This window comes from Musa acuminata, chromosome BXJ3-1 (genome assembly GCF_036884655.1).
Source record: "Musa acuminata AAA Group cultivar baxijiao chromosome BXJ3-1, Cavendish_Baxijiao_AAA, whole genome shotgun sequence".
Lineage (NCBI taxonomy): Eukaryota > Viridiplantae > Streptophyta > Magnoliopsida > Zingiberales > Musaceae > Musa > Musa acuminata.
The window spans coordinates 11,276,289-11,299,450 of NC_088349.1; the positions used below are offsets into that span (position 1 = coordinate 11,276,289).

Genomic DNA, 23,162 nt, shown 5'->3' on the forward strand with positions numbered 1-23,162 from the left:
CCATCCACCATATCAGACTCGAAAAATTGTGCTACAGAAGAGTATAGTTGCTGTGCTTCAAAAGGTTTTGATACATAATCATCCATACCACATCGTAGACATTCTTCATGTGTTGCTTGAATAACGTCGGCTGTAATAGCTAGTATAGGTATGTGCCAATGAACTACATTGCCATATAATTCCAGTGATGCATCCTCCGGACCTGATCAGCTCATTGACTATGTTTTCCATGAGACGGATCTGTCTTGTGGCTTCAAAGCTGCAAAAAATAAGAAATATATCTCAAAGTCTTCAAAGAAAGCCCACTAACAAACCAAAAAATTTATGTGGTTTTGTTAATAAATTCTTAAGAAAAGATTTTGGTTAGTTGAGAATGGATTACAATGAATTGTTTATTTCCATATACATAAAGTCATGAAGAAATTCTTAAAATTCTTAGATAAAGAAGTTAATTGAAAATAATAAGAAAGAACAATAGCTAGTAATCATTTAACAGGGGCAGTAGCAATATATTAACTAAAAAGTAAGAAGTAATGCAATACTGAATGCAGAAAATAAAAGATGAATAAAAAATCCAAGATAAATTCATAGGTCAATAACAAAATAGCCAGAAAACAAAAAAGAAATAGATATAACAAATACATTCTACAGTAAATTTTGAAGATTTGAATTTTTTTGAATTAGAATGTGGCAAGGGCCCTTAGATGACAAGCCTGGGTGTCATGGTAAGGTTGCCCCAATTTTGCCAAGGCCTTGAAATAGTGGTCAACACCACTTATCCTCTCAGATTGAAACTAGTCCTAGCTTATAGACACAAAATTCTAAGGTGTAAGAATAAGTTTGTCAAAACAGAATGGTCTTTGGTGAATGATGCTCTATGCAATGATTCTAAATAGAGAAGAAAATAGGGATTCAAAAAACCTTATATGAGGTGTGGTCATGGATTCAGTGCACTTCATGAAACATAGCAAACTTAAATAGCCAAAACAGAAAAGACAACCATCTTATTGACAATACGAAAGGCAATGAAAAATACCCATCCATTTCTGGCATTTTAACATCCATAAAGCAAGCATCAAAATTGTGTGGAGGTTGTAGCATTTTAATAGCCTCCTTCCCACTGTCTGCACTTGTAACTGTAGCGCCATATTTCTCTAAAACAGCAGCAGCGACTTTACAGTTGATTGCATTGTCATCAACAACTAGGATGTTTTTTCCACTGAGAAGACTTTGAAGTGGCATTGATTGGCCTTTGAATTGCTGCCTCTTGTGCTCCATGCCTAGTGCTTTCCACAGACAAGCAGCAATAATACCTGGGCACAGTGGTTTCAGTATACTATCAACATATCCTGCTGACTTCAGTTCATGAACCTCGGTGGGGCTTTGGGAAGTTACTACCAGAAACATATTTGGCAGACTTCCTAAAGGCATCGCTGCACCATTTTTCCTGCAATCTAAAAGAAGGTGAGGAAATAATATGCCCTCACCCTCACCTCAGGCATCTTTATCGACAAATACCATGTCAAAACGCTCTCTTCCAGTGAGCGAAAAAAAAAAAAAACAAGCATTACCAGTAATGCAAGGTTTTTTTTTATCAGATAACTTCAAACATATTATTACAACATCAAGGCGTCCCATGCTAAATTTGAGCTATCATAATAGATTCATAATATGTACGTTGTTATGCATCCTGTTGGGCCTTCTTCTACTTGAAAAATACGTTAGTTCTTATTGTACTTCAACACCCTGAATGTAGTAATGGAAAGTTTAGTGGGAAGTCCCTTGAGAAAAAACAAGAGAGAATGAAGGATAACAAGCACATGACAAACATGAAAAGTACCATGTCTGTAATAGGATTATCTTCTTCATCATGATAAAGCTGAATAATGCAACAGCCCAAGAAAATTTGAATACTAAATCCACTATCAAAGTATCAAGAATATATTTATATTCTTGGAAACGTGTGGGAGGCTGAAGATACAAGGGAAATCGTACCAATTATGCGAGAGAATATAACTGGTGAGTAGACAGGAGAAATTTAGCTAAATTTATGGACTCTAATGGGCATCGTTAGTATCTTTAAGTATAGCAATTACCTGGTATTGCACGCATCCAATATGGTACCAAGTGCAGAGTCTTGGTTGCTTACAACATCAACATGAATCCCCAATCTTCGCAAATGATACTTGATGATTCTAGCACGAATACATCTCCCATCAGCTACCAGTCCTCTCATACCTTGGAAATCTGATAAAGCTGGGTCAGAATGATGCCTCTTTGCATCACCTGAATTTCTGCATCCTTCCTTGATCACAGCAGTGAAAGAAAATGTACTGCCAATCCCTGGCTTACTTACAAGTCCTATCTCTCCTCCCATAAGGTCAACTAAGCATTTGCTAATGCTTAGGCCTATTCCTGTCCCACCATATGTCCGTGAAGTAGAACCATCAGCTTGCATAAATGGAGTAAAAATACGGTTCTGAGCATCTTGAGGTATTCCGACACCAGTGTCTTCAACAGTCACCATCAAGTTGATTGCGCCATTACCTTCAGTCGAAGATTTGAACATTGTGAAATTCTCCCAGACTTTTTGTTTGTCTGCTACTTTGAACCCACTCAAAGTCTCACACAACACATCTTTCTCTCTCTCTACTTCTTCGACTAAATCTACTGAAACAAATATATGCCCCACTTCTGTGAACTGAAAAATTATGTAAACTCAAATTAACTATGATATGCATACATCCATGCATCCTCAAAGGCTGTAACTAGTAAAAGATAAAATTATTTGATATATTATGTAGCTAATACCCAATAAGAACTAATCTTGTCTTTGCTATAAGCACATACATAAGGCACAGCAGATTCAAAAAGCTGATTCACATCTACTTTTGACCTAGTATAGATAACAAAGGTAATATATTAGATTGAGGCATTGGCTCAAAATAAACTTCAGAATCTCAATAATGGGAGTGAATCTGAGAGCAGAAATTGATAAAAAAGCTGATACTGGAGATTTATTAAATGACTTCCTTGTCTTAGTCAAATTTAGAAACTACAAATTGTTCTCAAGATTATTAGGAAGTTAGATTTTTCCTATTGCCAACATAGGAATCTCAATAAATGTCTGATGTCATAATTTGTGTCCATACAATGAAGAAGAATCTGGGAAGAAAAACAACCACCATACACAACTAGACTAGTTGAACCCAAACAATCTTTAGTGTTATTTTTTAGAAAAAAAATCAAAATAATGGAACAATACATAGCATATAGGTTGTAGTTCATCGACAATGGTATTCACAGACTCAGAGTTGATATGGAACAGAACTGCAACTTTACCCTGAACAGATAGAATGGCAGGAAAAGAAGTGCTAAATATTGCCTATTTAACTTTAAACAAGTAAACTCATAAGAGTGTCTATTTCACCATAGGAGTACCAGACAACTAAATCAAGTTTGAGCTAAATCAGCTGGTGGTAGAGATGGAAATATTAACCTTTTAAAGAATCTGAGGTTGTATAGACTATAGAAGACCAGAATTACCATCAAGATGGCTATACATTTTTACTAAAAATATTGTTGGAAGGAAACACAAACATGGATATTTAATTATGCTAAAACATATTCTTGATTCTCACACCTACAAAAAACCAGCAAGTACCAAGCTCTAATGTGCTACTTGTATGATCAAGAAATTGGATGAGCAATTAACCTTCACTGAGTTTCCAACAAGATTTGTGATGATCTGCCTGAGCCTTCCAGGGTCTCCAAGTAGAATCTCTGGAACTCGTTCAGATACATACACTGCCATCTGTTTTCCAGAAAGGAAAATTATCGCCAGAGGAAAAAAAGATCAAAAGTGACAATGTGGTGGAGAAGTACTTGAAGTCAATCAAATCATTCTAATTCAGATTTTTACCTCTATGCCTTTGGCTTGTGATTTATCTAAAAAAAGAGACAGCACATTGTCCAGAACATCACGAAGATCAAAAGGAACAGCCTCTAGTTCAAGTCTGCCAGATTCCATCTTAGCCTGATCAAGAACCTCATTTATTAGAGCTATCAGAGCCTTTCCACTTGATTGAGCAGTGATTGCAAAATCTTGTTGGGTTGCATCAAGATCTGTGTCCATCAGCATCTGCAACATACCTGAATTGGTAGAAACATCTTCATTATAAAATTTCTCACGGATGATAAAAAGCCAACTCTAGAGACCAGTATGATCTAAATGTCACAAACCTAAGACACCATTCATCTGAGTCCTGATTTCATGGGAAACTGTTGCCAGAAACTATAACCAACAGAAATGACACATCAATTTACGAGTTAAAAACAAAAGGTTCATATAACAATAAGAATAAGTGCAATTCTCCAAACTCCACAAAAAAATTGTTAAGAGTGCAATTTAAGACAGCATGCAAGTCATATACAATTTTAATTCGTATAAGATGAGAGAGAATGAATAACCTGAGATTTTGCAACATCAGCAGATTCTGCTTGGACTTTCAGCTCTCTCATTTGACAATAATCATCTTCTACCTCCTCAATGCGGTTTAAAGCTGCATGAAATATATGCCCAACTAGAAGAACAATTACTGCAACCCCTACTGACATGGTTATTGCTGACCAAGGTAGTGGAGGCTTGTGCTTGAATCTGGATCCAGAAAACTAACTGCAGATAAGGAAGAATCAAATTTCGATATCATATGTAGGCTTTTATATTAAGATGGATACCTGCAATGCATTTCATGCTTCCGGGTTGGATCCCCAAAATCAACGTAACTAATATGCATCTCTCCAGAAGCAGCAGTGTCAGGACCATACATCCTAATAGGTGCAGAAACATTTGTTGTGTCATACAAATTAACAATGATGGTTTGTTTGCTGGCAAGTTGCTGAAGAAGTTTTTCCACCAAAGATGGGACATCAAATGATGCACCAAGGTATCTGTTGAAGATAATAATTGCAAAAAGTTAAATAGGAGAGAAACTAAAACAATTTGGCTTTTTGCAACTATTCAAAAGCAAATAGCAGATAGTGCTTACCCTACAGTAGTTTCAATGCGCTCTTGTGGTCAGCATTCAGAGGCAGGTTAGTTTTGTACACTGCAAATGTGAGCACCACACCAAGGTGATTGGACTTCAAAAGATTACAAGAAGTTAAGACCCCCTTCCCAACAGCCCTTGCTCGCAGTATATTCTCACGGTCTTCCTGAGAGCAATATTAAATGAAAAGATTAGCTTGAAGATTGCATCATCCTTTATGATTGCATCAATAATTTTCACTATTACAAGTTGTTGCATAATATGCATGTAAAAAAATATTCTTATAAACAAGTAAAACAAATGAGCTTGTATTAGAAACTGCACAGATGATATTCAATAATGTAATGGATGAAGCCATTTCGGATTTTTGGCTCTCTGTCGCCAAAAGTAGCTGCTTCCATATGATGAAAAGACATGTAAATCTTACAGATACTCCCTCATGAGAAAGGGCATGCAAATCTTACAGATAGTCCCTCATGTTTAGCTTCTTTACACCTTTGTTTTTTTTTTGCTTATCCATTCCAACAAATCTAGACACCTCTGCCTACTAAAATTCCTACTTCAATCTGGCCAGATATATAACATGCCAATCAGTTTCGAATTAATTTATCCGCCACTGGATAACACGAACTCATGCAAGCTTGTGGTTCATTTGCTATTCTCTTAATCAATGCACTTCTGAAGCAGAAACACATATGAAATAACCCAGACAGTCCTCAAATCTATCAAACGATCCAAATTCACTTTAATGCTTTCATGCACTTGAGGGTATCACATGTATCTGGAATGTTATTGGCAAACGTTCAACCCTCCAGGAGTTTCTAGTCCCTGACCTCGTTGTTTTTGAAGAGAGTAGTGAAAAATAAGAAAACTCGAGAAAAACAGTACTAGTGAATCATTACAAAGTCAATGCAGTAAAATCCTATTAAGGTTTCAACTCTCTAATTATGAACAGAAATTGGAACAAGTATCCAAGGGTAACTTGGAAAACTGTTCTTTCCATTGGCTTCCACCACAAGAATTACCATATAGGAATGATAAAATGTGGCTTGCATATTGTGAAAGTTGAGTTTGACATTACTTTAGACATCCAATATCTGATTTATCTGATTAGCATTTTCTGCTTGCTGCTACAGTAGAGGCATAAAGAACTTAACCAGATTGTTCTCGCATGAAACATCCAGATCTACGTTTTTAAAGCTTGCCAAAAGAGAATCTACATGTCTTCTGGCATGAAGGTAAAATCACATTTATAAAACAGTTAATTATGTATTCATAATCTTACCACTATGTTCAGGAAACAAATTATCTCATTTGGAAAAATGGAAATCCTAGATCTGTGAGTCATCACGAATCTAGATACTTGTTATTATGGAAAGACAATAAGCATATGTAGTCACCTTGCCGGACATCATATCAATAGATACAATGTGGGATACAGTTTCCTGTGAGAATATAACAGGTGCATATTCATCTTGAACAGGTGAGGGATCAAGTTTCTCAGGATTGTAGTCATCTTTAACTAGGGACTGGAACTCAGTCTCCATCTTCTTTATTTGCCATGCATGCTGCTGCTTGAACCTCCCCCTCTCTGTATGTAATACTCTCAAAGCATAGGCAACCCTGCTCATCAGTGGCCTTTCAAATGCTGTCCTTGCTGTGTACTCTGCAAATATTTTTTGCCAGAAAGACTTTAAAAGTTAATAAATTAAATTTTCGATTTTTCTCAACTATAAATCTCTAGTTTCCAAGTGAAATAGTATAAGGCTACTTGTGGAGATTTTTCTCAACTTTCAACTCTCTGGTTTCCAAGTCAAATAATGTAGACCTATTTATGGTACTCTATATGACTTCCTAGTTTTGTCTATAAGAGATGTACGTCTTCCGAAAAAAAGGTTCTTTATATTATGCATCTTCATAAGAAGTAAAGTAGTGTGTACCAGCACAAACTTTTCTTCTACCTACATCTCCTCAGAATATTTTTGATAAATCTAGATTTCTTTTGTATGAAAGCTGGCAATGGTAACTTTTAGCTCATATATGCAGCAACCATCAAAACATGAGCTTGTATCGATTTGATGGTTGTGCTCATAGACTAATATGCATTAGTGAAATGAAGGTTCAAAATAAAATGAAAGAAAATTTTCATAAATACTAATAAAGGATTTTCAAAGTAATGGCACATATCAGATAAAGGAATTTATTCTAGAAATCTTAAACTATTCTCAGAAACTAGCTCACATGATCCCGAAACAAAAGCAACAGATAACTAAAAAAGATCACTATTTAGCTAATCTCACAATCATTGTAGAAAATTCAAAATGAAATATGGAATATGTCAACAGAATAAGTACCTGATCAATAACAGAATGTTGCTTCCCATGATGAAAAGTCAAGACTAGAATGGCTAATGCATGTACATGATTCATGCTCACATTGAATTGATCCTGCAGTATTCGAGTTCTCTCATCCAAGGTATGCAATACCGTACTGTACCGATGTTTCGAGGTTGGTTCGGTATGGTACAATACCATGTACCGAGCGGTACGCTAGGATGTACCGAGCGGTACACCTAATTTAGGTGTAAAACTCTCTAAAAATACCTGAAAAAAAAAAAGTTAGGATAGAGTTTTTAAGTTAGAAATAAATATAGTAATAGCATAAGTTTAGCAAAATCAATGTAAATTAGGTAAGAATAGTATCACATATTTTTTTCGAGCTTTGAAGAATATCGTATGCAAGGTTCGTATTTCAGTCCATTATGGATTGTCCTTATGTAAACATACCTGTTGATTAGAAAGTTTTTCCTCTTAATCTTTCCCAAATTAGTCTCGATTCAATTCACAATCATTGTTTTGTAGAGTTTAGGAGAGCATAAATGTGAGAAAAAAAAAGTTTAAGATAGTTTAAGAGAGTATGAGAATGTAATAGAGTGAAATAGGAGAGAAGAAGGGTTTAAATACTATGAGAAAGGGCTCCAACGGTCAATTTGACCGTTGGAGCACTGTATCACTGTTACCGAGCAGTTTTAAATATTTCTTCCTCTTGCTGTAGCACTGTTGCACGTTCCGTCCGGTAGTAGGCAGTCCGCATATTGGTGTACCGGACAATACTATTCGAAATTGCATACCTTGCTCTCATCACACATGTTAACGAGAGTGTCCTTTCTCCTTTCAGTAATATCTACATTCATGCTTACAAATATCCACATGGCCACTAAGAGACCAAGAAAGATTCCTAGAAATAGGAACTTCTTACTCCATTTTCCACTATACTTAGAATTTTGTGGTTTGTAATGCTTCTGATGCTGAAACTGATCTGGGGGATTTGAGAATTTGCCAACAGCAAATCCTATAAAAATCACTACTAGTCCGACTACGAGACAATGTATGTTAAACGGTATCTTCGACAACACTTTGTGATGCTCTTGTATGGTTTTTACTGATTCCCTCTTGTGTGATGTAGTTTCCAGGTTCTACATGAGTGGTATATGGATATGCAATTAGTAAATGTTGGATTGACATAAATATAAAGTATATGGATAGCTAATTTCTAAAGAATGTCAAATATACAAAACACATGAGCTAGTGCTTCACAAACTCAAAGCAGAAAACAGGGTGTGATGGTTTAATTTTTTGTTTAAATATGATCCTCATAACTTAAATAATGGACAGAATAGTTAATACCCAAACAGATATAGTGAGGAATTTTTTTAAAAATTTTTGCCCAACTTGAAAAATCAGCTGAAATATGCAACACTCAAGATTCTCAAGCTATCAAAAATATTATAATTATTACACTATGGAAAGTGAACTGTTTTGGATGATGCCACGAAAACTTTTAGATTTAGCATCATAGAGAAAACAAGTAAACAAAAGAGCAATTGCTCAAGTTCTTCTAGTTCCAATCAGATTTCTCATTGTCAACACAAACATATTAACTGTTTAAATGTTATCTAACAAATATTAGATACATATAAAAGGTATTGAGAACATGTTAAAAAGCAAAAGCATACGTAAGTACAACTACAAAAGTGACATCCATGAACAAAGCTGGAACGACAATGAAACCCAACATGTGTAATAAGTTAGTTGCTGAGATGAGGATGTTGAGATGGACATAGGATTACTAGAAAAGATAGAACACAAGATGTTTACATATGTGAACAATTAAGTGTAGCTACAAAATAAAAACTGAAAGAAAATAAGTTGGTATGGTATGGACATGTCCAACACTTCAAGTAGACAAGGTGAGTCTACAAGGATAATGATGTGAGGAGATGTAAATGGAATCTTAAGAAAATTTTATTAGAATTAATAAAAAGAGAATGACTGATCTTAGTTTGACCAATGATATTATCCAAAACAGAGCCCAGTGGTAGGAAAGCATCATGTAGACAGGCCCAAATATTAGAATATTGTAGCTTGCATTTTAGATTGATAAAACAAAGCCAACTATATTCAATTTTACCTCTATTTAGCAATGCAATACCAAAAAGGGTGTGCCCAATGCATGAGGTTACCGCTAATGCGGGATATGATGAGGGTCAATGCAGCCTTATCTATATTTTTAGAGACTATTTCCATCATTCGAACCCTATCTCCTATATCGCAGAGGAGCAACCTTACCTAGTGCAACTCTATATGCTTCAAAGAAATGTTTATACTAGTCTAGAAAAGAAAAGATATAAATTGTATTAGTACGAGGAAACTTTTGCATCAGGAAAAGAATAATATAATACATGGTTAATATAAGAACATGAGGTAATTTACATATACAAACTAGATACTAATGTTGTTTTGTTACTTCTCAGATATTAGTGTTACAATTAAACAAAAAACAGTCATGCACAACATATTGATTCTTTCATTGAAATGCAATAAAGGAAGTTTACATACCTTCAGAGAGATTTCATCACTGTTTATTGTAGAAGGCAAAATATCTTGTGTATAATGTCCCTTAGGTGATAACTGTGCAGACCTAACAAGGACAGGATCACTTTGAGTTGGACAATGACCCTGGAAGACTATGTTATTCCTCCTCCGATGTTGTTGATCTTGGGAATCATCCGTTTCTGACTGCAGTTCTGACAATGAATGTAACAGGCTACTGCTAAGTATTTCACCAGTTACAGGCTTGTTCATCCACTCATAGAATCTTCCCTGTCGCACAACCGAAAAGCTCTAATATGTGATTGGAGCTAGCAAGGAAAGCTACTCTTAATAATACAGCAACTAACTTCTCAAAGATAACTGAGAAGCTATTGCAATTTTTTAAAACAAAGAACCCAAAGAGTCAACAAATTCTAAATATGTTTGATTTATGGCAGTGACACAAATGCACCATATATTTTCCCATTAATAACATAAAGGGTTCTGTTGTTGCAAAAACCAAAGGTGTATATCAATGGACTTTGAAATTACTTATGCTTTGGTATAAGTTGTTCTCTGAACGTTTTTTTCGTTACGAGTTCTAACAGGCACATGTACATAGATATAGACAAGAGGGGAAATACCTGTTGTAATGAAGAGATTAGCAAAGCCAGGGCTTGAAGGTGATCTTTGCTAAGGTTGTATCGATCAAATGGTGACTGCATTCTCTCATTCTGCAAGTCCCTAATCCTCACCAAAACCCCATAGTCCTCCAATCCCCACAATAACCAGATGGAGCAACTAAGACCACAGAGAACCAACAGAAATAACATGTTTCTCCACGTTTGACAATGCTTGCATCGTCTGCCATCAGAAAAGGAGATGCAATGCTGGGACATCCTTGTGAGAACTCAAACCGTCCAAGCTTTGGAAATACCTGAGACATCACACAAATAAGCTTTCGATCCACGGAGAAATCCCAAACAGCCTACAAACCAAGATGCCAACTTTACCAGAGGAACAGCCGCAAGATGAGCTTTTGAGGCAAGCCAAGTTGGTTTCTCTGTGATCCGCCGGATATATCATCAGCTAGGAGACGAGGAAAGATCTTCCTCCTCTTATTCTTATTCAGCTGCCCACTCCCTGTTGTTCTCCTCACAGGCGTTAGGCTAAAGAAGAGATCTTGAAACATAACCCAACTGCTTAAGTGGAATTTATCCCTCCAACTCTTCTTCAGCCACCCGATATTTCCAACTCTTCTTCAGCAACCCAAGAACCCATCAAGATCACACCTTTTGGAGAAGCCTCTCGAGGATGATCCCAGAAGCCAGAGGGATTTCATCAGAGGTGACAGTAAAAGGATGGTTCCCTTGCTTTCCTTTCTTTTACATCAGCCCTGCTTTCTCCTTCTTTGCTTGTTTCCTTTCCCTTATTCCCGCACAGCTCCTATAACTCATCAAACTCATACCTCTTAAATCTCCACTACAAGGAAAGTTCAACAATAGGATAAATGTCAGAGAAACCACTTGGTTCTTTCTCGATGTGGCCCGGAATCATTGATCAGTTCTCACGGTTGAGATAAAGAAAGAGACTTCTCTCGGTCTACTCTCTGCACTGCTTTTGTTATTTTCCCCTCTCTCGCTCTCTCTCTCTCCTATGTGCAATTGTTAATGGCTGTGGGGCTGCTTCAGTATCTCATCGTCTGGTGAGAGCAGGCAAATGTACACATCTTTCAAGTAAGGAATGAAAACTACATGAAGCCTATTTGCAATGTCCTTAGATGGTGTGGAGGGAGGAGGGAGAAGGGAGCAGACATAATGAAGAGAGAAATGCAACATCCCTCTTCTATTATTTTTCTCTCACCCTCTTTCTTCCCTTTCAACACTCTTGTTCTTCGTAGGCATGAAAGAGACTTCACATTGGCCAAGATGAAAAAGGAGCAGATGAGAAGAGAAGTTGGTGGGCGCACACACAAATTCATCTCTGCTCTTTTCTCTTTTCAGAGAACACCATAACAGTCATTAAACTCATTACAACACCTATAGAGAGGTGAGTAAGTCTCTCTCTCTCTCTCTCTCGACAAAGTTCATCCTGAAGGTCTACTGAGAAGTCTTGAACCACATCCCTGTTGTCCAACTCTGCAAGTGGTCTATTTTTGTACCTTGAAGTCTGCCACAAAAAGCAAAGAAGAAGAAGCAAAACCAAAGAAAGAACCATCTATATTTGAAATAGATTGCAGTGACGCAGTAAGTTGGAGCTGCTATCCTTGCATGTAAGCAAGGAGAAGGTTGGTTTGTCCAAGTATGAAATCTATGTATCAAAAACATTAGACACTAGGATGTTTAAGATTTGAAGAAAGAAACCATATTTAGGTTTGCAGAGCATCATGCACTAGTAAAGAGAATAGTCCACCTGCCATGGCACCTACCTGAGACCAACTTCTCATTCGTGTTCAAGAATACTGATTCCTAGAGTAGACAAAAACACACTGTGAACCTGTAGAACAAAGAGGAAAAGGAGTTCCTTCTCATAGCTTTGATAACATTGCTTAAAAATGCTTGTGGATGAATGCACTACAAACTGGTGATGATTCAATGCTGTCAAGCAACTGCCAGAAGTTTGAGGTGTTCCATAACCAAAACACACCCTCATTATCTTACATAATTCTTTCATTAAATACATCTGACTGGGTGTAGGTGGCAAAATGTTCAGATATTCTAGCTGTAAAATCTTCTGCTATTTCTTTGAACATTCATGTTGGAGCTTGTGAAAGAGCCAGAGGAAAATGCCAAAAGACTTACTACATGAACTGTGCCTCTTCTTGTTGCTTCCCTGGAGATTAGTTCTTCTGGTTGTTCACAACAATTTCTCCACACACACAAGGAAGATTTGAAATGAACTTACTACATTATGAGTTTGACTCAATAAATGGCAGCACTTTTTTTGGCATTGAGGTTTTTTCTTCCCAGAACTCATTTTGGACATTTCTAAGACTCCAATCATGGCTTGCTGTTGATCCACGAGTCCCAAAAGCCAAAACAATGACTACCATAAGTAGGAGTAGTAAAAACCTACAAGCTTAATCCATTACAACTGGCTTTTAAGCATTCTAGCCACCACAATGATGTCTGACTCAGTGTCTAAATGGCTTGTGCAGGTGAGAAGCATTAATCACCTCCTGTGACACTTCCTTGGGCCACCAACATTTGATGGTTGACTTTGACCTTGTGTTCCTTGAGCAGAGACCCCAAGGAAGAGAACATCTAAACCTAGAATTTGGTTTAGGAAGTCATCATTTTGCTTACAAAGAGAGACAGAGAAAGCCCCAAATGGAGAAGCCAGGGATAACAAGAAAGAAACTATGAGATGGTGTGTGCATCAAACTTTAGCAGTAGGTCCATCTCCCCACTTCCAGGGAAGGGGCAAATGATGACCCCCATCAACTGATTTGAAAGGGAGCTTAAGAGTTCAATGATGAAGAAGAGCTAACGCAGCTGAGGTTGAGATAATGGTGCACTGGCCATTTTGGTTCCCCCTTGGGTTGGACTTGCACAACCAAGCTGTAGCCATCACCATCATTATGGTCTATTTCAAGGTGCCACTGGACAAGGTTTCATGATGAACAAAGGTTCAGAATCAACAATAAACTCATTGCTATGTTGATGGAATTGGGATCATGATCAAATGTGTGGATCATCATGTCAATAACATTCACTTTCTAGAGAACCAGATGAAGATTACAGTAAACAAAAGATTGTATGAATCAATCACAGTGCTAGTTTCTTGACACAGGAAAGCCATGCAAACACAGACCTTCCACCCTTAGTAATGGTCAACAACATTATTTGCTGTCACTTCAAATAAACACATGATTGGAGCTCAAGGGGATAATACAAATAAAAGTAAAGCTATCCTCTGTTCATCTCTTCAAAGGCTGATGCTAGAATACTTCATGTACAGATTTATCAAAGAAGATGACTTTGAGACAATTCTACAAGCAACCTCTGTTTTAGTATGCAAGTGGCCAATCTAAGTCTATTATAATTGGACTCAGGCTACAAAAAAGATTCAATAAAGCCTGCATGGTTTAATGCAATCTTAAGCTCCTCTGAATGCTCAACCAGCATAAGCTTCAGTTTCTCAAAGACAATCTCAACTGCCCCGAGCAACTTGATGGAATGATAATCTACTTGTGCTGGGAAACCTGCAAATGACCTGCAATTGAGACTTCATTCTCTACTTTATTTCCTGTGATGCTATCAGAACGATTTGTCTCGATGGGATATCAGATCTCGCTCTTGCGTCAGGTGATGCTGTAGGAGTCGATGGAGCCTAGAGATGGGGATTCTGCAGCCCCTTCAACCTCCGACGCCGAGCGGTGGTTGGTGATGGCGAAGTTCGCGACGGAAGAGTTGCCCAATTCAATTCCTTCAGTTTGCCTTCCGAACCTTCACCAGTGACGTTATTAAGTGCATGATCAGCACATACTACATCGCTATATTGTTGAAGCTAACAAATAAGTTAAGCAGCAGGACTGAAACGATTCACAGAGGGTTTACGCACGAAGACACGAAAAGGAACGATACCTTCCATGATCTTATCTTTTTCCAACAAATGGCGAAAAATCCAATCTTGCTAAAAGTTGTGTCTAAATTGCATATTCTTTATAGATTTCAGAACCCTAATGTAAAGTAAAAGGTAAAAGAACAACAAGGAGAGAAAAAAAAAGAAACAAATTTTGCGACGATCGAGTCAATGAGTCGGAAATACGATGTCCGAAACTGAACCAAGAAATCAGTATGCGAGGGACAAGAACCAAGAGATGGGAGGGACAAAAGGATGGAGGACTTCTAAACACTAACTATCAAGAACCAACCTCGCAAGCAGGAAAGAGAGGAAGGGTCGCTTTGGAGAGCGCAGCGGAGTCTGGACATCGGAGACCATCAACAAGCGGTCGAGCTCACAAGCGCCGACGAGCGGGACAAGAAAAGACGATGAATCGGGGGCCTTCCGACCATTATGAAGCGCGCAATAGAGAGGGAGAGAGAGAGGGGTCCATTTTCTGTGGGTCCCGCCCTTTGAAACCTTAGTGATCTGCCACATCAGTTTTCTTCACTGTAGCCTGGTTTTATAAGGACAGCTAATTCGAACCCAGATCTCAAACTTGTGACTGTGCGTCAAAGGCAATGACGTTATTATTTGCGGGGCCCCACTTATTGAAACCCTAGTGAGCTGCCACATCACTTTTCATCAGTGTAGCCTGCATTCATAGGAACGGCTGATTGGAATTCAGATCTCACACTTGTGGGAGTCGGGCCTCCGCTTGCTTAAACGCAGTGAGCGCGGCGCTTTAGGGTTTGGGGGATAGCGGTCAAACTTTGTCGTCGTCTTCGTTGCCGTTGTTCACGATCGCAAGGGAATGGCGTCGTCGCTGCAGATCCCGGCGGCTATCTCGTCGAGCACCTCCGCCTTCTTAGGCCGTCTCCCATCCAACAACAAGAACAGCAGGTGAGTATTGCTCGATCTGTTTCTTTTGTTTTCATCTCGCGTTGTTCAATTCCGTCTTATCTTGGTGTATAATTTGATCGCAGGTTGTGGCAAGTGTCTCTTCCGGGCAGAAAACATGGCGTTTGCAAGTGCATATCGTCTCCTTCTGCTGAGCAGACTGGTAACCTTAAACTATCTTGCAAATTAGCTTTTTGCATGGTTGGTGATCCTTGTGGGCTTCTTACAGGCGCTGAATCGATTCTTGATAAATGGATAATTGGTTTGTCAGTAATGGCTTACTCGTTTCGTGTCTGAAGAGTTGACTTGCGTTGCAAATACTGTTAGCGTTCTTGTTGTTGAGAGTGTCGTTTACATTCTGCAAATCTTGAACTGCTGAGGAGCAATTTCGTTCCCCCTTGTGATTTAAAAGTCTAAAATCTCAACCAAATGACCGTTGATCGATTTTTTTGGTTAGGGTTTCTGGGAACAATGTTCAGGATTTATTAAAAATGAAAATTGTGCAGATACTGTAAAATAGTTATCTTAATTGGTAATTAGGAGATCTTTTATATGAATAACATAGTTTAGAGTTCTAATTTATGATAAATCCTTTGCTTTGTTCACTGCTTTCTGACCAAGAATTTGGTACAGGATTAGGCAGAACATGTATAAGGAGCATCTTCTTTTTCCATCGATGTCAAAGTTTCTAAGAGGGCGTAATATGTGTACTTTAAAATTTGATAAAGAAGAAGAGCAGAAGAGAAAGAAAATATTATTGAGACATGAGAGTATAGAAGTTAACAAACATAATAAGGGAGAAAGTAACAATGCTGTCTTCTGTATTTCTACTTCTAGGTTTTGGACAACAGGCTTAGTCCTGTATAATAGAAGAGAGGAGAAAATGAGGAGACAGAAGAGGAAAGGAAGAAGAAAGGAGGAGAAGAGAGGAGAATAAGAAAAAAAGGGAACAAAGAGGATTCTGGATGCTGTCATTGGCCACTGAGAGAAGAAGAGAGAAGGATGAAATGGAGGAGAAAAGAGGGAAGGGAACAGGAACTAAAGAAGATTAAGAATTCTAAACTTTGTCACCAGCCGATGCATGCTTCAGGATGGACACATTGCCAGCTGTTGCAACTTACCCATTGCCAGCTGCTGCATGCTATTCACCTTCATGTAGTTGAGTGTTAAGTGCTTACCATGAGTTTAGGATTGAACATGCAATCATTTGTTTTCATGTCCTTTCTTTCAGAAACAGTCAATACAATAGTGTCAACTAAGCATTTGTTTTGGAGGATTAGTTTCAAAAATAAGTTCTTATCTCTCAAAAGCAGTGATTCTTTAGCAGATAAAATTCTTTTATACTATTACTTGATAGTAACATATAGTGGTACGTAGGAACTTTCTGGTTTTCTTGGTAGGAACATGTATAGATTGGATACAGGCTTAGCAGATTTCACTTTTATTTGTCATACACTGATCACTCTTTGTATGCTGTCCAACAGAAAAATGTATATGTTTTCAACTGTTGTTGGATTTTTTTTTTTATTGCATCTGCCATTCCACTGATTGATTGTAAATGCTCATATTTGTAAGCCTCTGAAAGGGAAACATTTTTCAGGAAGATGTTGTAATTAAGAAAAATCATAGTCTCCTAAATGTTTGCAGAATAATTATTATTTAAACTGTTCAGCAAACTGAAACATATCAACTGTTCTGAAGCTTACAAGACAAAGGTGACAAGAAATGCAAATATGGCTAAGCTTCAAGCAGGTTATCTGTTCCCAGAGGTGAGTAGTATTATTTCGTTATTGCCTTTTTTGAAAAGTTTTCTGTCATTTGCTGGAATATCGTTTATTTCGAGAAGTCAGACCGTTCTTATATGTTGTTAATTTAACAAATTATCCATTTAGAAATCAATTTATGACTAGAAGGATAATTCACATTCAATGCACAGTTTATCCATTGTTTCATATGTCAAATTTTTTTTGAGGAATCTTAGATCCTTGCTTATAGGCTTATACTAAGATGAAGTGAAAAAGTGGTTAGGCCTAGGTATTAGGGTCCAGGTTAAGAACCTAGGCAGTGCCTGGGCGCCAAAGTGGCTTCTTTTAACCATACTGATTGGCTGTAGATGGAGTTGATCCTTCATTTCTTCCTTTTATTAATTTGGAAGGCCCAGTATATGCATGGGCTGTAACTTATTTTATAAACGTTGCTCTCCAACTACAGATTAATGATTTGGTCAGTTTGATTCTGTACCCAGATGTGTGCACTTACTTAGAAATATCAATATATTTCAAGGAACTTTTATCCAGGTTAGCAATTTACATAAAAATGCACTGTTTAGAACCTGCTCACTCATCTAGGCTCCCTGCTTAAGTTGTTACCATTTACGTTACACACCGAGACTTGGAATGTACAAGTTGGCTGTTTGGACCATGGTGATTGTTATTGAAACCTTAATTGGGCTTCTAGTTCTAAAATATATTTGTTTACTATGTGGAACTATATTTTCTTCAGTGCTTAATACCAAGTAACAGTGTAACATATACTATGTATTAAGATATATTCTCTGACAACGGATGTATGCATGATACATAATTGCATGCATCACATGTGCTGGTTGACTATGCTACCCTACTTCTTGGACCAAATATCATTAGTCATAAAAATTTGCTTGTGCTTGGCATGTGGTCATGAGGGAGAGTATTGTTGGTGATAGCATTTAACTAGTGTATCTATGGCATTTAACTTGCTATAATCATGACTTGGAGACTGACATAACTTGCACTTTTTGAATGTTAATGCCTATTCATTTTTTGCTTCACATTTATGCTGCAGTATATTGTTCCATTCAGTTCTTGACTTGGTTGCATGATATTCATACCCAAATTTGTATCAAGTTTCTAGGTTTCATATGTTCAATTGAGTACTTTTTTCTCACTTTTTGCTGGGTCTGAATATTATTTATATTTTGTCCATGTTTGATTGAAGCTAGATCACTAGAAGAAGGTCAGCACACATGTTGAAGTACCCTGATGTACAAGTAATAAGTCTTGGCATTGGTGACACTACAGAACCCATTCCAGAAGTCATAACTTCTTCCATGGCCATGGTAATTTTTCAATATATCTAATAACTTATGTTGTCACACAAGTATGTGCTTTGAATTAGATGGTGGTATACTTCCATCGTCTCACATGTATAATGCTGGTGTGTTTGTAAACCTTGAGTTTGACACCTTTTATTATGAAGAGTGACTCTACATAATAACTTATAGTAAGAAAAATTATAAGCTCGTACCATAAATATATGTAACCATTACTCAGAGGCAGCAGATCCATCCAGTCTGACCCGAAATTAACTACTGCCCACTCATCATTTTCATTTATGATTGTAAATCTTTCATTTTTAAAATTTTATGATACTCTTTCTGAAATTTTTTTATTAATTTAACACATTTGTTCTAAGTATCTAAAAAATTTCAAATGAAATACTTGATGCTAGTCATTTTCTGATCTTAAAATTTGATTCTTTGCATCTGCCAGTAACTTGCAGAAATGCCAAGACTTATTCGGAAAGTAATACAAGTAATTATTTTTAAGCTTCATGTTTAACAACAAGAAACAGATGAAAAAGAGTTGTATATATTGCAAAATTTTTCTTAAGCTGTCAAATGGCATGTCATTAAAGAGTATCTCATGATATTATAAGGGTGGGAAATTCAGCTAGTAAATTGTCTTCTGATTTTCTAAATTTTTATGTAAAGGCTGATTTTCTTTGTTATGAAAATCATTTCAGTGGTCTCCATTTGTCACAGAAGTTTCTAGAGGGATTTTTTTTTTCTAGTCTAACATGTTTGCAGTTTGCTGTATTGTAATATTACATTGTTTTCGTGTACTGTTCATGACTACTTGAACTTTGAATTATTTATAGAATTTTCTTTTTCTGCATGTAAGAATAGTAACTCTTATGTATTATTGCTATGCAGAGGGCACATTTTCTTTCAACCGTTGAGGGATATAGTGGTTATGGAGCTGAACAAGGGGACAAGGTGACTAATTACTTTTTGCAGAGTTATGTTTTTTAGGGTTTGAATATGTCTTATTTTTATTCTGGTTAAGGAATTGTTTCATGCAAACTAAAGTTGTTTTCTGCATATGGAGAGGATGAAAATTTGTAATATATGTGTATAACTCTGTTTCTTTTTATTCTCTTGTACATGTTATCTTAGAATAGATCGATAAATGTGGTGGCCATTAATTACTTATTTCAATGTTTTCATTTTGGGTTCACTATGGCTCATTTCTTAGTTTTCAAAAATTTTCGTGCAAACCAAAGTTGCTTCTTGCATACGGAAAGGATCAATAAAATATAATAAATTCATACCCAACACTATTTCTTTTATTCTCTTGTACATGCTTAGAATAGATGGGTAGATATGTTATAGCTATAAAGCAGGGCTATGGATTAGGCTATCAATATCACATGATACAAAAATGTCGATATATCAAAGCTTAAAAGTAAAAGCATATGATTGCTAGAAATGTATATTTTAATGTTTAAAAATTTCTGTAATTGATAGAATAGGTACTTATGTCATAATTCATGATGAATATTGAGTAATTATTCATCATAAAATTGTTATAATTGGTAACATAGTTTGTCAAGAGTATAGAGAAGGTAGCAAGGACTTTAATTTCCTCAATCGTTATACAAACAACATACAAAAGACCTGTCTAATGATATATCCATTTCTATAATCATAAAGTCAATATTTGTATAGAATAAAGTTTTCCAAATAATTATCATGAAGTATCCCCTAAATATCCTAAAGGTACTGATCTTTTTCAATAATTGTTCAAAATTTGGATACCTAAAGATAATATTCTTTATGTTTCTGAGAAGCATCCTATAGGCATTATACTTTTACACGTTCTGATGTGGATACAACCACCAATATGAAGCACCCATGTCCGGTAGTGATGTTGGAGGTTTTTCAATCTTGGGGACTTTGTGCTTTTGAAATGTTGGGTGGAGGCACACTAAGCTTTGATTGTAACCTGCTAAGATGTTGGGTGGAGGCACATTAGCAGGTACAGTGCCATTGTTATGTTGATTCTGCAATGGGACAGTTTTTTATATGTTGGTTAATATTAGTATTTGGTACACATGGAGTAATCTTGTAGACTGGCATGCAGTCACATGCTGCCAAAACCTCCTTTTCCCCCCACTGAAGGCTACATTAGTACCTTATATGAACAAGTTAGACTTTCTCCTAGAAGGCTTGAACAATAAAAGATGCTAAGAGATTCGAACATTTTTAATTCAATATGCATGCCATTTTACATTTAGACTCAGTATTTTTTACTTTATTTAACATGTTTCTTTCATCATCCATAAGACTATACAGCATAAGATCCTTAGAAGAAATTGAAAAAACATATTTGATTGTCTATAATCCCTGTTGCTCTCTTTTTTAATTTTGTTTTTAGTTTTCATCAGGATTTTCTTTAACAATTTGTGATTATAGGGGGCCCAATCATTATACTTGGGTTATACTTAACTGCACAGTGCATGTTAATCTTTATTGACTTCAGCATGTTAGTGTAGTGATTTTATGGTCAATGTACATTCTTTTGTAACGCATATCAATATGCATCACGATTATAATTTAATCTGATTGTGACAAGCCCTCTTTGAACTCTTCTGCAGAAACTAAGGGCTACCATAGCCTCAACATACTACAAAGATCTTGGTATCGAAGAATCTGATATATTTGTCTCAGATGGTGCAAAATGTGATATCTCTCGCCTTCAGGTTGTTCTGTTCAAAATTTGTGCTTTCACATTGTCTTTTTTACTAAATTTTAGTGTCTTTTTCTACTAAATTTTTGCCAAGATTTTCACTTGGGACCATAAAAATGTTGGCCAGTTGCTACTTACTATGATTTTATTGTTTATGAACATGTTTCCTCATGTTGATAACTGGTTAACTGGCTAACCTGCACAAAAGATGTCTTACCATCTTTATAATTGTGGCAGCTTCTTTTTGGATCTGAAGTGAAAATGGCTGTTCAAGATCCTTCATACCCTGTAAGTCTACACTATGTACACTTTGGTCACTTTGCTTTTCTATTCTCTATTATATTATAGAAGACTACTTCTGCAATTCTGTATATAATTGACATTGTATATATTTTTCATTATTTTTTGGAGTACCAATATTTCCGACTTCATGTATTATTTGAACTTGGGGCATTTTTGTTCGATGGATAGCATTATGCCAATGGCAATGTTTGAAAACTTAATATGGATGTTCATTTGTTTGGGAATTAATCTTTGAAGTTGCTATGAACTGTGTCTACTGATGAACTACTATTTGCAGGCATATGTTGATTCAAGTGTTATTACGGGGCAAACTGGCTTATTCCAGAAGGATATTGAGAAATATGGAGACATCGAATACATGAGATGTGTACCTGAGAATGACTTTTTCCCTGATTTATCAACCATCTCACAAGCTGATGTCATCTTCTTCTGTTCACCAAACAACCCAACTGGTTCAGCAGCAACAAGAGAGCAACTTACCCATCTAGTGCAGTTTGCAAAGAATAATGGGTCAATCATAGTTTATGATTCTGCTTATGCCATGTACATTTCAGATGACAGTCCACGTACTATCTTTGAGATTCCTGGAGCAAAAGAGGTGAGTTCCTTCCCAAATTGTTTTTGGACAGGTTTTCCAGGCACATGACAACCTTGCTTTCTGAAAAGGGCAAGTATTATCTATATGTTCAATTGGGAAAAAATGGTATCACATTTATATGTCACCTTCAACCTTCAGTTTGAATGGCAACTGCTTTCTCTTGATGATCACTAAATATTTGACATGTAATGACAAATGGGTTCCTATTTTGTAGGTGGCTATTGAAATATCGTCCTTTTCTAAATATGCTGGGTTCACTGGTGTTCGCCTTGGCTGGACTGTGGTCCCAAAAGAACTACTTTTTGCTGATGGTTTCCCTGTTGCCAAGGATTTCAACCGTATTGTGTGTACATGCTTTAATGGTGCGTCGAACATCGCTCAAGCTGGAGGTCTAGCTTGTCTTTCTCCCGAGGGATTGAAGGTCAGTTCTGTGCATGTTGAGCTACTTTTATCATAGTTGATGCATGCGCTTCAGAGTATTTATTATTTTGCAGGCCATGACCGAAACTATCAACTTCTACAAAGAGAATACCGAGATAATCGTTGATACATTTAGCTCACTTGGCTTCAATGTATATGGTGGAAAAAATGCACCATATGTCTGGGTACAGTTTCCAGGTCGAAGCTCGTGGGACGTATTCGCTGAGATTCTCGAGAAGGCGCATGTCGTTACCACCCCAGGAAGTGGGTTTGGACCTGGAGGCGAGGGCTTTATCCGGGTCAGCGCCTTCGGTCACAGAGCAAACATTTTGGAGGCAGCCAAAAGAATAAAGCAGCTTTACAAGTGATCGAGATTGCTGTCAAAGACTGCCCAAATATTCATCTCAATTTTGAGACAGCGCAATCTTCTGCTATTAGCTTTCGGTGAATAAGACAGTTCAATGAAAATTTCTCCACCTTTTGGTTATCTCTGTGGAGTTCATCAACAGCGGAATTGTTGTCATGCAAGACTGTCACGTTTCTGTTTGTTGTTGCGAATGGAACAAAAATGCAATTTTCTCAAGTATTTCACTCACTTTTAAAGCGAAGTCAGTTGATTAGTTCGATA

At 36.9% G+C, this 23,162-nt stretch overlaps 2 protein-coding genes and 1 long non-coding RNA gene across 3 annotated transcripts; 1 reads left to right on the top strand and 2 right to left on the bottom strand.

Annotated features, from left to right (window-relative positions):
• Positions 1 to 1,485: 1,485 nt before the first annotated feature.
• On the bottom strand, positions 1,486 to 8,259 carry LOC135629161 (probable histidine kinase 5). Its single transcript, XM_065136350.1, is given in 11 exon segments — positions 1,486 to 2,701; positions 3,716 to 3,814; positions 3,923 to 4,152; positions 4,243 to 4,294; positions 4,471 to 4,657; positions 4,738 to 4,950; positions 5,049 to 5,076; positions 5,079 to 5,214; positions 6,449 to 6,714; positions 7,609 to 7,651; positions 8,179 to 8,259. Coding segments are annotated over 11 exon segments (1,944 nt in total). The 3' UTR covers positions 1,486 to 2,092.
• A 5,486-nt stretch (positions 8,260 to 13,745) lies between these two features.
• LOC135628446 (uncharacterized) lies at positions 13,746 to 14,933 on the bottom strand. Its single transcript, XR_010492858.1, has 2 exons — positions 14,796 to 14,933; positions 13,746 to 14,367 (listed from the first exon to the last, which is right to left on the bottom strand). It is a non-coding gene; the product is annotated as an uncharacterized LOC135628446 (long non-coding RNA).
• A 278-nt stretch (positions 14,934 to 15,211) lies between these two features.
• Positions 15,212 to 23,129, top strand: LOC135629739 (probable LL-diaminopimelate aminotransferase, chloroplastic). Its single transcript, XM_065137615.1, has 10 exons — positions 15,212 to 15,427; positions 15,511 to 15,587; positions 17,126 to 17,193; positions 18,405 to 18,521; positions 19,398 to 19,460; positions 21,122 to 21,226; positions 21,451 to 21,501; positions 21,794 to 22,114; positions 22,329 to 22,535; positions 22,609 to 23,129. The coding sequence occupies exons 1-10, from the start codon at positions 15,339 to 15,341 to the stop codon at positions 22,900 to 22,902; spliced, it is 1,392 nt and encodes a 463-aa protein (XP_064993687.1). The 5' UTR covers positions 15,212 to 15,338; the 3' UTR covers positions 22,903 to 23,129.
• The last annotated feature ends 33 nt before the right edge of the window (positions 23,130 to 23,162 follow it).